General features: G+C 37.2%; 1 protein-coding gene across 1 annotated transcript in view; it reads left to right on the plus strand.

Moving 5' to 3' along the window:
• Positions 1-13594, plus strand: part of LOC134824537 (TATA element modulatory factor-like) — a 74554-nt gene extending 60960 nt beyond the window's left edge. The window contains exons 6-7 of the mRNA XM_063836445.1: positions 12956-13025; positions 13287-13594. Of these exons, the coding sequence (XP_063692515.1) occupies positions 12956-13025; positions 13287-13594 (378 nt within the window). The remainder of the gene's footprint in view (positions 1-12955; positions 13026-13286) is intronic.
• The last annotated feature ends 844 nt before the right edge of the window (positions 13595-14438 follow it).

Here is a 14438-nt window from a genome sequence, read left to right on the forward strand (position 1 = left end):
TATCCATTTAGCTGATTGTCCGATGTAAAAACATTTTGAAACAAAAGATTTACTCCTTGATAAGATAAACATTCAGGTTAATTTGCAGCCTTCTATGATGTTCACAAACAAAAGATATTTGGCAAACCAAAAGGTGGTACAAAGGTGGTAAAAAGTGGTAAAAAGTGTGTTTCCGTTGAGATACAAAATTGGCAAACAATCTAATTTATGTCGTAGGGTCCTAACAACCATATGCCGTTGAGAAATCCTAGTGTGACATTCGAATCCAACGGAATGCCACTTTCCCCTTACTATTCATGCTAATAATGCTTACATTATGTCCTGACTGTGAAGAGTTCTAGTCCAGTCATTTATGGACATGTGCCTGCAAATTTCAGATACCCACGAAACTTTGCACAGAACTTCCCAAAGGTATGAATACAACGATTTTCGGTTGTAGACATGTTTTTTACCTTGCAAAAACCCAGGAGGGCCACGCCCATATTGACCCAATAACGTAACGACTCCCTTGCTTTCTAAAGGTCGTAGAGACTTCAAAATAGCTTAAACGAAAGCCGCATATGGGGGGGGGGGGGCATGCGAGTAATTAACATAAGAAACGGGAGGCAAAAAAGGCTGATATAACCAATTTTGCTCTATTTTGTGCACAATTTCCTTCCTCCAATAACTCAAAAGTAAGCATTTTTAGGTGCATGTGCTTCATAAGTGTATATAAACATGGCCATTCTGCACAATTTGCACTCAATCAAAAATCTCTAATCCCTTCATAGCTCAATGTTACCACATACCCATATTTTGCAATGATTTCAGGAACCGAAAATCATTTTTCGCCTGAATAACTGTAAAAGAAGCACTTTAAGGGCATATGTTTTCATCGTAAGTCTTATATTACATATGCCATTGCGGTTCTTTTGCACTCTATCTCCAAAGACCTATCACAATCCTATCAAAATTAGTAAAATATTCGCTCATCGCCACGCCCAAAATGGGTTTTGGCGAATTTTCTTTCTCGAAAAGTAAGGATTTTAGGCAATGTGTATTGATCAATAGACTCTTATATAAACACATATGCGGCTTTCGTTTAAGCCTATTTTGAAGTCTTCCTACGACCTTCAGAAAGCAAGGTTAATTACACTCGCTCCTCATACCCCGCCCCCCCCCCCCACCTATAATACCGGCCTCTTGCGAGTTGCGAGAGTGGACAAAAAGTGCACGTTTAATAGAACCACCCCTGTGAGAAATCGCATTCTTGCACAACAGGTCTAATTATAGAGGTAAATAAGAGTTCCGGTACATTCAGATACCCGTATAGATTTTGGCAAGATTGACAGAGGTATTTGATCATTTGAAATCAATAAAAATGGAAATAAAAAGTTTTTTACAGCCAGTAAAATCGGTTGTCGATCTAAATGGGTCCTTTTTGTGCTTCTTATGTGGATTTTGATAAAGCTGTAATGTAATTTAGTTACGAAACTCTAATATTGTGTGGTTAACCTTTTTTTCAGTCCAGCCTTTTCCGGCTAAGCTATTCCTAATTACTAAATATGCGAGATTTACTGAACTCCAACTTCAAAAATTTATGATTTTTAGAATCCTCAATCTAAAAATCTTCGAAATTTTTCTTGCAAGGCATTTTTATCGCACGTTTCATGCAATTCGATCACTTATGGATGGCGAAAAAAATATTTTCAAATTTTCATACTTTTTTTTTTCAAGTCTCGAAAGAAAATTTTAAGTGAAAAATTTTTGAAAGTTTTCTAAAAACTACTACTTTCTCCGTGTTTCAAACGATTTAAATCATTTTAAGCCAATTAAAAAATTTTCACTTATTTTTGGTGCTTAACTTAATTGGTAATTATCCATTAGCTGATTGTCCGAGAAAAACTTTTGATAGAACAAAAGTTTTACTCCCTTGATAAGATAAACATTCTAGGTGAATTTAATTTGCAGCCTTCTATGATGTTCACAACTAAAGATATTTGGCAAAAACCAGAAAAGGTGGTACAAAGGTGGTAAAAAGTGTAAAGTGGTGTTTCCGTTAGATAACAAAATTTGCAACAAGTCAATTTGTACGTAGGGGTCCAAACTACCATATCCCGTTGAGAAATCCTTGTGAACATCGAATCCAACGGAAAAATGCCACTTTTTTTCCCCTTACTAGTCATGCTAATAATGCAACAATTATGTCATGACTGTGAAGATTCTTAGTCCAGTCATCTGTATGGACATGTGCCTGCAAAATTTTCAGATACCCAACGAAACTTTGCACAGAAATTCCCAAAGGTATGAATAAACGATTTTCGGTTGGAGACATTTTTTTACATTGGGCAAAACCCAGGAGGGCCACGCCCATATTGACCCATAACGTAACAGACCCCTTGCTTCTGAAGGTCGTAGAGACTTCAAAATAGGCTTAAACGAAGCCGCATATGCAAGCGAGTTATTAACAACATAGAACGGGGAGGCAAAAATGGCTGATCATAACCAATTTTTGCTCTATTTGTTCACATTCCCTCCAAATAACTCGAAAAGTAAGCAATTTAGGGTGCATGTTGCTTCATATAAGTTGTATAATAAACATGGCCCAAATCTGCACAATTTTCACTCATCAAAAATCTCTAAGGCCTTCATAGCTCAATGTACACATACCCATATTTTGCATGATTTCTGGAACCGAAAATCGAGTTTTTTTCCGTACGCCAATAACTGTAAAAAGAAGTCACTTTAAGGCATAATGTTCTCTTCGTAAGTCAGGTAAATAAATATGCCAAATTGCGGTTCTTTTGCACTCTATCCAAAGACGCCTATCACAATCCTATCAAGAAAGTTAGTAAAATCGCTCAGTCGCCACGCCCAAAATGTTTTTGGCGAAGTTCTCGAAAAGAAAGGAGTTTGGCAATGTGTTGATCAATAGCTCTTATATAAACATGCATAATGTCGGCTTCGTTAAGCCTAATTTTGAAGTTCTCTACGACCTTCATAAGCAAGGTATATTTACACTCGCTTCGTATACCCCCCCCCCCCCCCCCCTTAATAATACCAGGCCTCTTGCGAGTTGCGAGAGTGACAAAAAGTGCACAGTTTAAAGAAACCCTTGAGAAAACGCGTATTTATCGCAATTTCATGCACAACTGGGTCTAATTAATAGAGTAAATAATGAGGTCCGGTACATTCAGAACCGCGTATAATTGGCAAGATTGACAGAGGTTTTGTATCATTGAAAACAATAAATGATAGTACAGCAGGTAAAACCGGTTCGATCTTAAATGGTCCTTTTGTGCTGTATCTATTATGTGGAATCTGATAAAGCATGTTATTTTAATTAGTTACGAACTCTAATATTGTGTGGTTAACCTTTTCAGGGTCCAGCCCTTTCCGCAAAGCTATTCCAAATTACTAAAAATTTCGAGATTTACTGAACTCCAACTTCAAAATTGATGATTTTAGTATTCCTCAATCTAAAAATCTTCGAATTTTTCTGCAAGCATTTTTATCCACGTTTCATGCAATTCGCTCACTTTTGGCGGAAAACAATATTTTCAAATTTTCAAACTTTTTTTTCAAGTCACGAAAAAAAATTTTTAAGTTAAAAATTTTTGAAGTTTTTCTAAAAACTACATACTCTACATTCCTCCGTGTTTCAAAAAACGATTTTAAAAAAAATTAAATCATTTAAACCAATAAAAAATTTTCACATTTTTTGTGATTACCTAATTGTAATTATACCAATAGCAGATTGTCCGATGTAAAACTTTTGATACAAAAGTTTTTTTACTCCTTGATAAGATAAACATTCAGGTTAATTTGGCAGCCTTCTATGATGTTCACAACTAAAGATATTTGGCAAACCAGAAAGGTGGTAACAATGGAAAAAAATGGTAAAAGGGTGTTTCCTTGAGATAAACAAAATTGGCAACCAGTCTAATTATGTATTCGTAGGGGTCCTAACTAACTACCATATTCCGTTGAGAAATCCTTGTGAACATTCCGAAACCAACGGAATGCCACTTTCCCCTACTATTCATCTAATATGCATACATTATCATGACAGGAAGATTCCTTAAGATCCAGTCCATTTATGGACATGTGGCCTGCAAAATTTCAGATACCCACGAAACTTTGCACAGAACTTCCTCAAAGGTATGAAATAACGATTTTCGGTTGGAGGACATTTTTTTTACCCTGGGTGGGCAAAACCCAGGAGGGCCACGCCCATATTACCCAATAACGTAACTGACCCCCGTGCTTCTAGAAGGTCGTAGAGACTTCAAATATTGCTTAAAACGAATCCGCATATGCATGCGAGTTATTAACAATAGAACGGGAGGCAAAAATGGCTGATATAACCAATTAGCCTCTATTTGTGCACATTACCTTCAAATAACTCGAAAAGTAAGCATTTAGGGTGCATGTTGCTTCATAAGTGTATAAAAACATGGCCATGTCTGCACAATTTGCACTCATTCAAAAATCACTAAGGCCTTCATAGCTCATGTACCACATACCCATATTTTTGCATGATTTACTGAACCGAAAATCAGTTTTATTCTTCGCTATAACTGTAAAAGTAAGCACTTTTAAGGCATTTGTTTCTTCTTCGTAAGTCATATATAAATATGCCAATTCTGCTGTTCTTTTGCACTCTATCCAAAACTCTATCACAATCCTATCAAAAGTTAGTAAAATCGGGCTCAGCGCCACGCCAAAATGGTTTTTGGCGAGTTCTCGAAAAGAAGATTTTTAGGCATGTTTTGATCAATAAACTCTAATATAAACTTGGCATATGCGCTTCGTTTAAGCCTATTTGAAGTCTCTACGACCTCAGAGCAAGGTATATTTACACTCGCTTCCTATACCCCCCCCCCGCCCCCCCCCTATAATACCAGGCCTCTTGCGAGTTGCGAGAGTGACAAAAAAGTGCACAGTTTAAAGAAACCCCTGTGAGAAATCGCATTTCTTGCACACTGGGTCTAATATAGAGGTAAAAGATGAGTCCGGTATCATTCAGATACCCGGTATAGATTGGCAGAGATTGACAGGAGGTTTGAACATTGAAAACAATAAAAAGATATACAGCAGGTAAAATCGTTCGATCTTAAATGGTCCTTTTGTGCTGTTTCTTTTGTGGAATTTGATAAAGCTGATTGTAATTAATTACGAAACTCTAATATTGTGTGTTAACCCTATTTCAGTCCCAGCCCTTCCGCTAAGCTATTCTAATTAACTAAAATATGGTCGAGTATTTACTGAAACCACCAACTTCAAATATTGATGATTTTAGGTATTCCTCAATCTTAAAAAACTTCGAAATTTTTCTGCAATGCCATTTTTATCCACGTTTCATGCAATTCGATCACTTTTGGCGAAAAAAATATTTTCAAAATTGTTCAAACTTTTTTTTTTCAAGTCTCGAAAAAAGAAATTTTAAAGTGAAAAATATTTGAAGTATTTTTCTAAAAAACCCACTACATTTCTCCGTGTTTTCAAAACGATTAAATCATTTTAAGCCAATAAAAAATTTTCACTTTTTATGGTGATTAACTATTTGGTAATTATCCAATTAGCTGATTGTCCTGATGTAAAAAACTTTGATACAAAAGTTTTACTCCTTGATAGATAAACATTCCTAGGTAATTTTGCAGCTTCTAATGATGTCACAACAAAGATATTTGGCAAACCAGAAAGAGTTGTACAAAGGTGGTAAAAAGTGGTAAAAGCGTGTGTTTTCCGTTGAGATACAAAATTGGCAACAAGTCTAATTTGTCGTAGGGGTCCTAACTACCATATTCCGTTGAGAAATCCGTGTGAACATTCGAATCCAATCGGAGATGCCACTTTTCCCCTTACTATTCAACTAATAATGCATACATTATGTCATGACTGTGAAGATTCTTAGTCCCAGTCATTTATGGACATGTGCCTTGCAAATTTCAGATACCCACGAAACTTTGCACAGAACTTCCCAAGGTATGAATAAAGCGATTTTCGGTTGGAGACATTTTTGTTACCTTGGGCAAAACCCAGAGGGCCACGCCCATATTGGACCATAATAAACGTAACTGACCCCTGCTTCTGAGGTCGTAGAGACTTCAAAATAGGCTTAACCGAAGCCGCATATGCATTGCGAGTTATTAACATAGAACGGAGGCCAAAAATGGCTGATATCACCAAATTAGCTCTATTTTGTGCACATTTCCTCACAATAACTCGAAAGTAAGCATTTTATGGTGCATGTTGCTTCATAAGATGTATATAAACATGGCCATTGTCTGCACAATTGCACTCATCAAAAATCCTAAGGCCTTCATAAGCTCAATGTACCACATACCCATATTTTGCATGATTTTCATGAACCGAAAATCAGTTTATTTCGCCAATACTGTAAAAGTAAGCACTTTAATGCATATGTTTCTTTCTAAGTCATATAAAAATAATCCAATGCGGTTCTTTGCACTCTAATCAAATACTCTAATCACAATCTATCAAAAGTTAGTAAAATTCGCTCAGCGCCACGCCCGAAAATGGTTTTTGGCGATTTCTCGAAAGTAAAGGATTTAGGCAATGTGTTGATCAATAACTCTTAAATAAACATGCATATGCGGCTCGGTAAGCCTATTTTAGAAGTCTCTACGACCCTTCAAAAGCAAGGTATATTTACACGCCACTCAACTCGCTTCCTATACCCCCCCCCCCCTCCCCCCTATATACCAGGCCCTCTTGCGAGTTGCGAGAGTGACAAAAAGTTGCACAGTTTATTACAAGAAACCCCTGTGAGAAAATCGCATTCTTGCACAAACTGGGTCTAATATAGAGTAAATAAGAGGTCCGGTACATTCGATACCCGGTATAGATTGTAAGATTGACAGAGGTTAGATCATTGAAATCCAATAAAATGTAGTAACAGGCAGTAAAATCGGTTCGATCTTAATGGTCCTTTTGTGCTGAGTTTCTTTTAGTGGAATTTGATAAAGCGATTGTAATTAGTTACGAACTCTAATATTGTGTGTTTAACCTTTTCAGGGTCCACCCTTTCCGCTAGCTATTCCTAATTACTAAAATAATGTCAGATTTACTGAACTCCAACTTCAAATATTGATGATTTTAGTATTCCTTCAATCTAAAAATCTACGAAAATTTTTCTGCAAGCATTTTTACCACGTTTCATGCAATTACGATCACTTTTGCGGAAAAAAATATTTTTCAATTTTCAAACTTTTTTTTCAAGTCTCGAAAAAAAAATTTTTCAGTGAAAAATTTTTGAAGTTTTTTCTACAAGACAACATTTTCTCCGTGTTTCAATCCAAACGATTTAAAAAATCATTTTAAGCCAAAAAAAAATTTTCACTTTTTTTGGTTGATTAACTATTGGTAATTATCCAATTAGCTGATTGTCCGTGTAAAAACTTTTTGATATACAAAGTTTACTCCTTGATAAGAAAAACTTTCTAGGTTAATTTGCAGCCTTTCTATGATGTCACACTAAGATAGTTGGCAAACCAGAAAGGTGGTACAAAGTGTTAAAAAGTGGTTAAAGTGTGTTTCCCGTTGAGATACAAAATTGACAACAAGCCTAACTATGTTCGTAGGGGTCCTAACGTACCATATTCCGTTGAGAATCCTTGTGAACATTCGAATCCAACGGAATCCACTTTTCCCCTTACTATCATGCTAAAAATGCATACATTATGTTCATGACTGTGAAGATTCTAGTCCAGTCATTTATGGACGAATTGTCCTGGCAAATTTTCAGATACCCACGAAACTTTGCACAGAACTTCCCAAAGGTAATGAAAAAACGATATCGGTTGGAGACATTTTTTTACCTTGGCAAAAACCAGGAGGGGGGTCCACACGCCCATATTGACCCAATAACGTAACTGAGACCCCTTGCTTCTGAAGGTCGTAAGAGACTTCAAAATAGGCTTAACGAAGCCGCATATGCATGCGAGTTATTAACAGAGAACGGGAGGCAAAAAATGGCTGATATAACCAATTTTGCTCTATATTTGTGCACAATTCCTCCAAATCACTCGAAAAGGTAAGCATTTTAGGGTGCAATGTTGATTCATACGAAGTTTGTATAAATCACATGGCCATTCTGCACCATTAGCGACTCATTCAAACTCTCTAAGCTTCATTGCTCAGATGTACCACATACCCATATTTTTTGCATGATTTACTGGAACCGAAATCAGTTTTTCGCCAATAACTGTAAAAGTTAAGCACTTTAAAGGCATATGTTTCTCGTAAGTCAATATAATATGCCAATTCGGTTCTTTTGCACTCTATCCAAAGACTCTATCACAATCCTATCAAAAGTTAGTAACATCGGCTCAGCGCCACGCCCAAAATGGTTTTTTGGCGATTTCCTCGAAAAGTAAGGATTTTAGGCAATGTGTTATATCATAACACTTATATAACAGCATATGCGGCTTCGTTTAAGCCTACTTTGATCTCTACTCTACGACCTTCAGAAGCCAAGTATATTACACACTGGCGCATCCTATACCCCCCCCCCCCCCCCCCCCTATAATACCAGGCCTCTTGCGAGTTTTCGAGAGTGACAAAAAGTGCACAGTTTAAAGAAACCCTGTGAGAAATCGCATTTCTTGCACAACTTGGTCTAATTATAGAGGTAAATAAGAGGTCGGTACATTCATGATACCCGGTATAGATTGGCAAGATGACAGAGGTTGTGATCATTGAAATCAATAAAATGATTATACGCAGGTAAAAATCGGTTCGATCTTAAATGGTCCTTTTGTGCTGTTTTCTCTTTATGGGAATTTGATAAAGCTGTATGTAATTAGTTACAACTCTAATATTGTGGTGGTAACTTTTTCCAGGTCCCAGCCCTTTCCGCTAAGCTATTCTAATTACTAAAATAATGTCGAGATTACTGAACTCCAACTTCAAATATTGATGATTTTATATTCCAATTCTAAAAATCTTCGAATTTTTCTGCAAGGCATTTTTATCCACGTTTCAATGCAATTCGATCACTTTTGCGGAAAAAAATAGTTCAATTTTTCAAACTTTTTTTTTCAAGTCTCGAAAAAAAATTTTAAGTGAAAAAATTTTTGAAGTTTTCTAAAAACTACATTTCTCCGTGATTCAAACGATTTAAATCATTTAAGCATAAAAAATTTCACTTTTTTTGGTGATTAACTAATTGGGTAATTATCCAATTAGCTGATTGTCCCCGATGTAACAAATTTTGATACAAAAGTTTTACTCCTTGATAAGATAAACATCTAGGTTAATTTGCAGCCTTCAAGATGTTCACAACTAAAGATATTGGCAAACCAAAAAGGGGTACAAAGGTGGTAAAAAGTGGTAAAAGTGGTGTTTCCGTGAGATACAAAATTGGCACACGTCTAATTATGTTCGTTAGGGTGTCCTAACACCATATTCCGTTGAGAAATCGCTTGTGAACATTCGAATCCAACGGAATGCCACTTTTCCCCTTACTTATTCAATGCTAATAATGCATACATATGTCAGACTGTGAAGATTCTAGTCCATCATTTATGGACATTGTGCCTGCAAATTTTCAGATACCGCACGAAACTTTGCACAGAACTTCCCAAAGGAATGATAAACGATTTTCGGTGGAGACATTTTTTTTAACCTTGGGCAAAACCCAGGAGGGCCACGCCCATATAGACCCCAAATAACGTAACTGACCACCTTGCTCCTGAAGGTCCGTAGAGACTTCTATACTTAAACGAAGCCGCATATGCATGCGAGTTATTAACATAGAACGGAGCAAAAAAGCTGATATAACCAAATTGCTCTATTTTGTGCACAGTTCCTCCAAGATATCTCGAACAGTAAGCATTTTAAGGTGCATGTTGCTTCATAAGTTTATATAAACATGGCCTTCTGTCACAATTTGCACTCCATTCAAAAATCTCTAAGGGCCTTCATAGCTCAATGTACCACAAACCCATATTTTTGCATAGATTTTCATAACCGAAAATCAGTTTTTTCCGCCAATAACTGTAAAAGTAAAGCACTTTAAGGCATATGTTTCTTCGTAATCATATATAAAATATGCCAATTGCGGTTCTTTTTGCACTCTAATCCAAAGACTCTATCACAATCCTATCAAAATTAGTAAAATCGGCTCCAGCGCCACGCCCAAAATGGTTTTTGGCGAATATCTCGAAAAGTGAAAGTGATTTTAGGCAATGTGTTGATCAATAACTCTTATATAAACATGCAGATGCGGTTTTTTTTTTCCTTCGTTAACCTATTTGAAGTCTGCTACGACCCTTCAGAATGGCAAAGTTATATTACACTCGCTTCCCTATCCCCCCCCCCCCACCCCCCCCTATAATACCAGGCCTCTGCGAGTTTGCGAGAGTGACAAAAGTGCTACGAGTTAAAGAACCCCTGGTGAGAAAATCGCATTTCTTGCACAACTGGGTCTAATTATAAGGTAAATAAGATGGTCCGGTACATTCAGATACCCGGTATAGATTGCAAGATTGACAGAGGTTTTGATCCATAGAAATCAATAAAATGAAAGTAACAGCAGGTAAAATCGGTTCGATCTAAATGGTCCCTTTTGTTGCTGTTTCTTTATGTGGAATTTGAATAAAGCTGTATTGTAATTAAGTTACGAAACTCTAATATGGAGGTGGTTAACCTTTTCAGGTCCAGCCCTTTCCGGCTAACTATTCCTAATACAAAAATATGTCGAGATTTACTGAACTCCAACTTCAAAATATTGATGAGTTTTACTATTCTCAATCTAAAAAATCTTCGAAATTTTGGCTGCAAGGCATTTTTATCCACGTTATCATGCAATTCGATCCACTTTTGGCGGAAAAAAAATATTTTCAAATTTTCAAAAACTATTTTCAAGTCTCGAAAAAAAATTTTAAGTGAAAATTTTTGAAGTTTTTCTAAAAAACTAACATTTCACTGCTCCGGTGTTTCAAACGATTTAAATCATTTTAAGCCAATAAAAAATTATTCACTTTTTTGTGATTAACTAAAATGGTAATTATCCATTAGCATGATTGTCCGATGTAAAAACTTTTGATACAAAAGTTTACTCCTTGATAAGATAAACATTCTAGGTTAATTGCAGCCGTTCTATGATGTTTCATAAATTCACAACAAAGATATTTGGCAAACCAGAAAGGTGTACAAAGGTGGTAAAAAGTGGTAAAGTGTGTTTCCGTTGAGATACAAAATTGGCAACAAGTCTAATTATGTTCGTAGGGGTCCTAACTCCAATATTCCCGTTGAGAAAATCCTTGTGAACATTCGAATGGGGGGAGAGGAGGGGAGAGGGAGAAGGAGAGAGAGAGAGAGAAGAGGGAGGAGAGGGGAGAGAGGGGGAGAGGGGGAGAGAGAGAGAAGGAGGAGAAGGGGAAAAGGAGAGGAAAAGGAGGAGAGTTGAGGAGGAGAGAGAGAGAGAGGGAAGAGAGATGAGAGAAGAGAAAAGAGAGGAAGAGAGAGGAAAAGAGGACGAGAGAGGAGAGGGATGAGAGAGAGAGAGGGAGGGAGAGAGAGAGAGAAGAAGGGAAGGAGAGTGAGAGAGAGAAAAGAGAGAGAGAAGGGGAGGAAAGGGAGAGGAGGGAGAGAGAGAGAGAGAGAGGAGAGAGGGAGGAGAGAGAGAGAGGAGAGGGGGGGGATACTAAGTACCTGAAGAAGTCTATTTTATTGTAATTCGAAAGTAAAATGAATACGTTAAAATAGAAATTTTTTCCGTGCAAAGCCGGTTATAGATCGAGAGGACGGATCCTTTGGCTCAAATTGGCTTATAAAAACATTTAACCTATACAAACAAAACTCCAAAAAACATAAACAAAACGGGGACGTGGAAATTTAAAATGGGGGGAGAGGTTTGTAAGGGATAGGTCCTTACTTTCAATTAAAAACCTTTTTTGTTTTGCAGTCTAAAACGCAAGGTAAAATTGACAAATAGAAACCCCCCCAGGAAATTTTGAGGAAAATTTTACCCCCCCTTTGCGTACGCGTGGTAAAAAAAGGCAACCCTTAACATTTTTTAACCCGTTAAAATACCATGATCGTGATTTTCTTGTTCTACGGGGTTTGGGGTGTGGAAGAATTTAATTTTTCCCCCCCGTTTTGTAAGGCCAAATTCGCTAAATTCGCGGCAAAATTTTTTCACCAAAAATAAAATATGACCTACTAACATTGGATTAAAAAACCCGTCGAGACGAAATAACGGAACGATTGGTACAGCATCAGTGGAGGGGAACGACGCGCCAGTACGGAAATTGACGGAAGCTTGGAGAACAGAGGAGGTGCGATGCGGAGGGGACGGAGATTACACCCCGGGAGTAGAAGTAAATGCACAGTGGAGAGTGTGGTAGTTTGGACACTTCAGATGTTTTATTTGGAGAATGGAGGTGGGTGGGGGAATTTGGTAAGGATGTTTTATTTTTGGGGGTTTTTTTTGAAATTGTTAGGTTTTTGGGAAATTTAGGTGGGGGGTTTGAAGTTACTGAGTTGGTGTTTTAAAATACAGAAAAAAAGTGATGCTGTTTAAAGTTTTTCTGCCCTTGTTTGAAATAAATTAAGACCGAGTTTTATTTTTCCCCTTTCTTTGTTCCCATCGGTACCGTATGAGGCCCTGAACGCTTCCTGAGGGCTTTGCATTTTATAGGATATAGGGCTATAAGGTTATCCATGGTACATGAGGGGCGCAATTTTGATGAGCTTGTTTTATTTCCAACACCGAGACCCCTTCCAATATGATTGAGGATGCAAGCTGTCGTGAACAGGAAAATCAGTATTATAATTTAATCCAATTTTCAAGTCTAAAGATATATCAAACATTTAACTTAGCAATGTTACTAAAATGTTACTGAAATGTTACTAAAATGTTACTAAAATGCTACTAAAATGTAAACCAAAATGTAACTAAAATGTTAACAATGTTACTAAAATTTTCAGCTGAGTTTGACTACAGACGGGAGTGTGCCTGGTGTATCGGAATCCTATCGAGCAGATGACGAAACAAATACAAGAACTTTGGTTCGGTAAGTTATTTTGCTTTAAGGCTTTAGTCTAATCTAGTTTAGTCTGATAAAGTACAAATTATAATATAAAAAAATGATCGAGTTTTTTGTGTACCGTTGTTCCCAATACCAAGTGTGACCAAATGAGCATCTTATGAAAAGCTCTTCCACCCGCGGGGCTTGTAACAAACTTTCTTACAATACTATTCTTAAAAACATTATAAGAATCATTTTCAGACCTGTCGCAATTAAGAGCATTGAAATGACAACCGAAAACCCTAGCTATCGGTCAACAACTCTATGATGGAAACTACACTACTTTTGCAGAGAACGAGGGAATAGGTCATCCTAATGGATTCAGCATAACGATCTTCCTACCTTTCACAACCAGAATATCCATGATAAGGATTATTAGTAGGGATGATAATTGTTGCAAAGATAGAATTGTGGGATTTAGTGTGTCCATTGTGAATAAGGACGGATCAAAGATTAGCGTTGGAACAATAGCGGAAGAAAAATTATACTACGAATTTTTCAAAGAAGGAGTTGGTGATAAGATTGAGATAAGAAAAGAGGGAGATGTAGAATAGTCAATCTGGCAGAGTTGAAGTGTACGGTGTCTTACGACCAGGTAAAAAACCGCCTTATCTTCACTATGAACCCCCTCTTGTGAAAAGTGAACAGTGAAATTTCAAACGCCCCCCCCCCCCCCCCCCCCCCCCCCCCCCCCACCCCCCCCCCCCCCCCCCCCCCCCCCCGAAACATCTTTATCTTGTAAATCACCCTTAACGACAGATATCATACTTTTAGATTTGAAGCAGCAACATGACTTTACCGGCCGTGAGTTCACTGCTCAGTGCTTATCATCATTCCAAAGAAGCATACTCGATTATAATTGATAAATTAAATCATAATCGATTATAATCATGATAACATACGTCTATGTTCTGATAATGGGTTGCTTGCATGTTGCCTCCTAAACACATCATGTGACTCTTTAAGTACTCCAAGACTGTAAGATTAACCGCAGACAAAAGGCATACTCCCATAAAGACCAGTTTAGTCAGCCACCCAATGTTTTTATTCAAAAAGGTAACAATCCAGGCACGTGCGTCTAGCAGACAAAATCCAGGTTCGAGCTGATTAGTTCACAAGAGCAGGGTCTATTCACGGTGCCTAATACCCAAATGGCCCTGCATTAAATGGCTTAGTACAGTCTGCCAGCACTGTCATAGCAAATGAAACAGAAAAAGAAACTTAGAATGCCTCAAAAGAAATGGTTCGGGGAAAATTCTGTGATCTAATATAAATTTTAATTTATAAATAAACTTACAATGTGTCTTACGTAATGTCTTACGGTTGAGTTTCCTGACAATTCAAAATTTATAAACCCATAATTATCCTCATAAAAGCTTTTACAAGTAGATGAGCAGG

The sequence above is a fragment of the Bolinopsis microptera genome, chromosome 12, assembly GCF_026151205.1.
Source record: "Bolinopsis microptera isolate Bmic1 chromosome 12, MBARI_Bmic_1.0, whole genome shotgun sequence".
Classification (NCBI taxonomy): domain Eukaryota; kingdom Metazoa; phylum Ctenophora; class Tentaculata; order Lobata; family Bolinopsidae; genus Bolinopsis; species Bolinopsis microptera.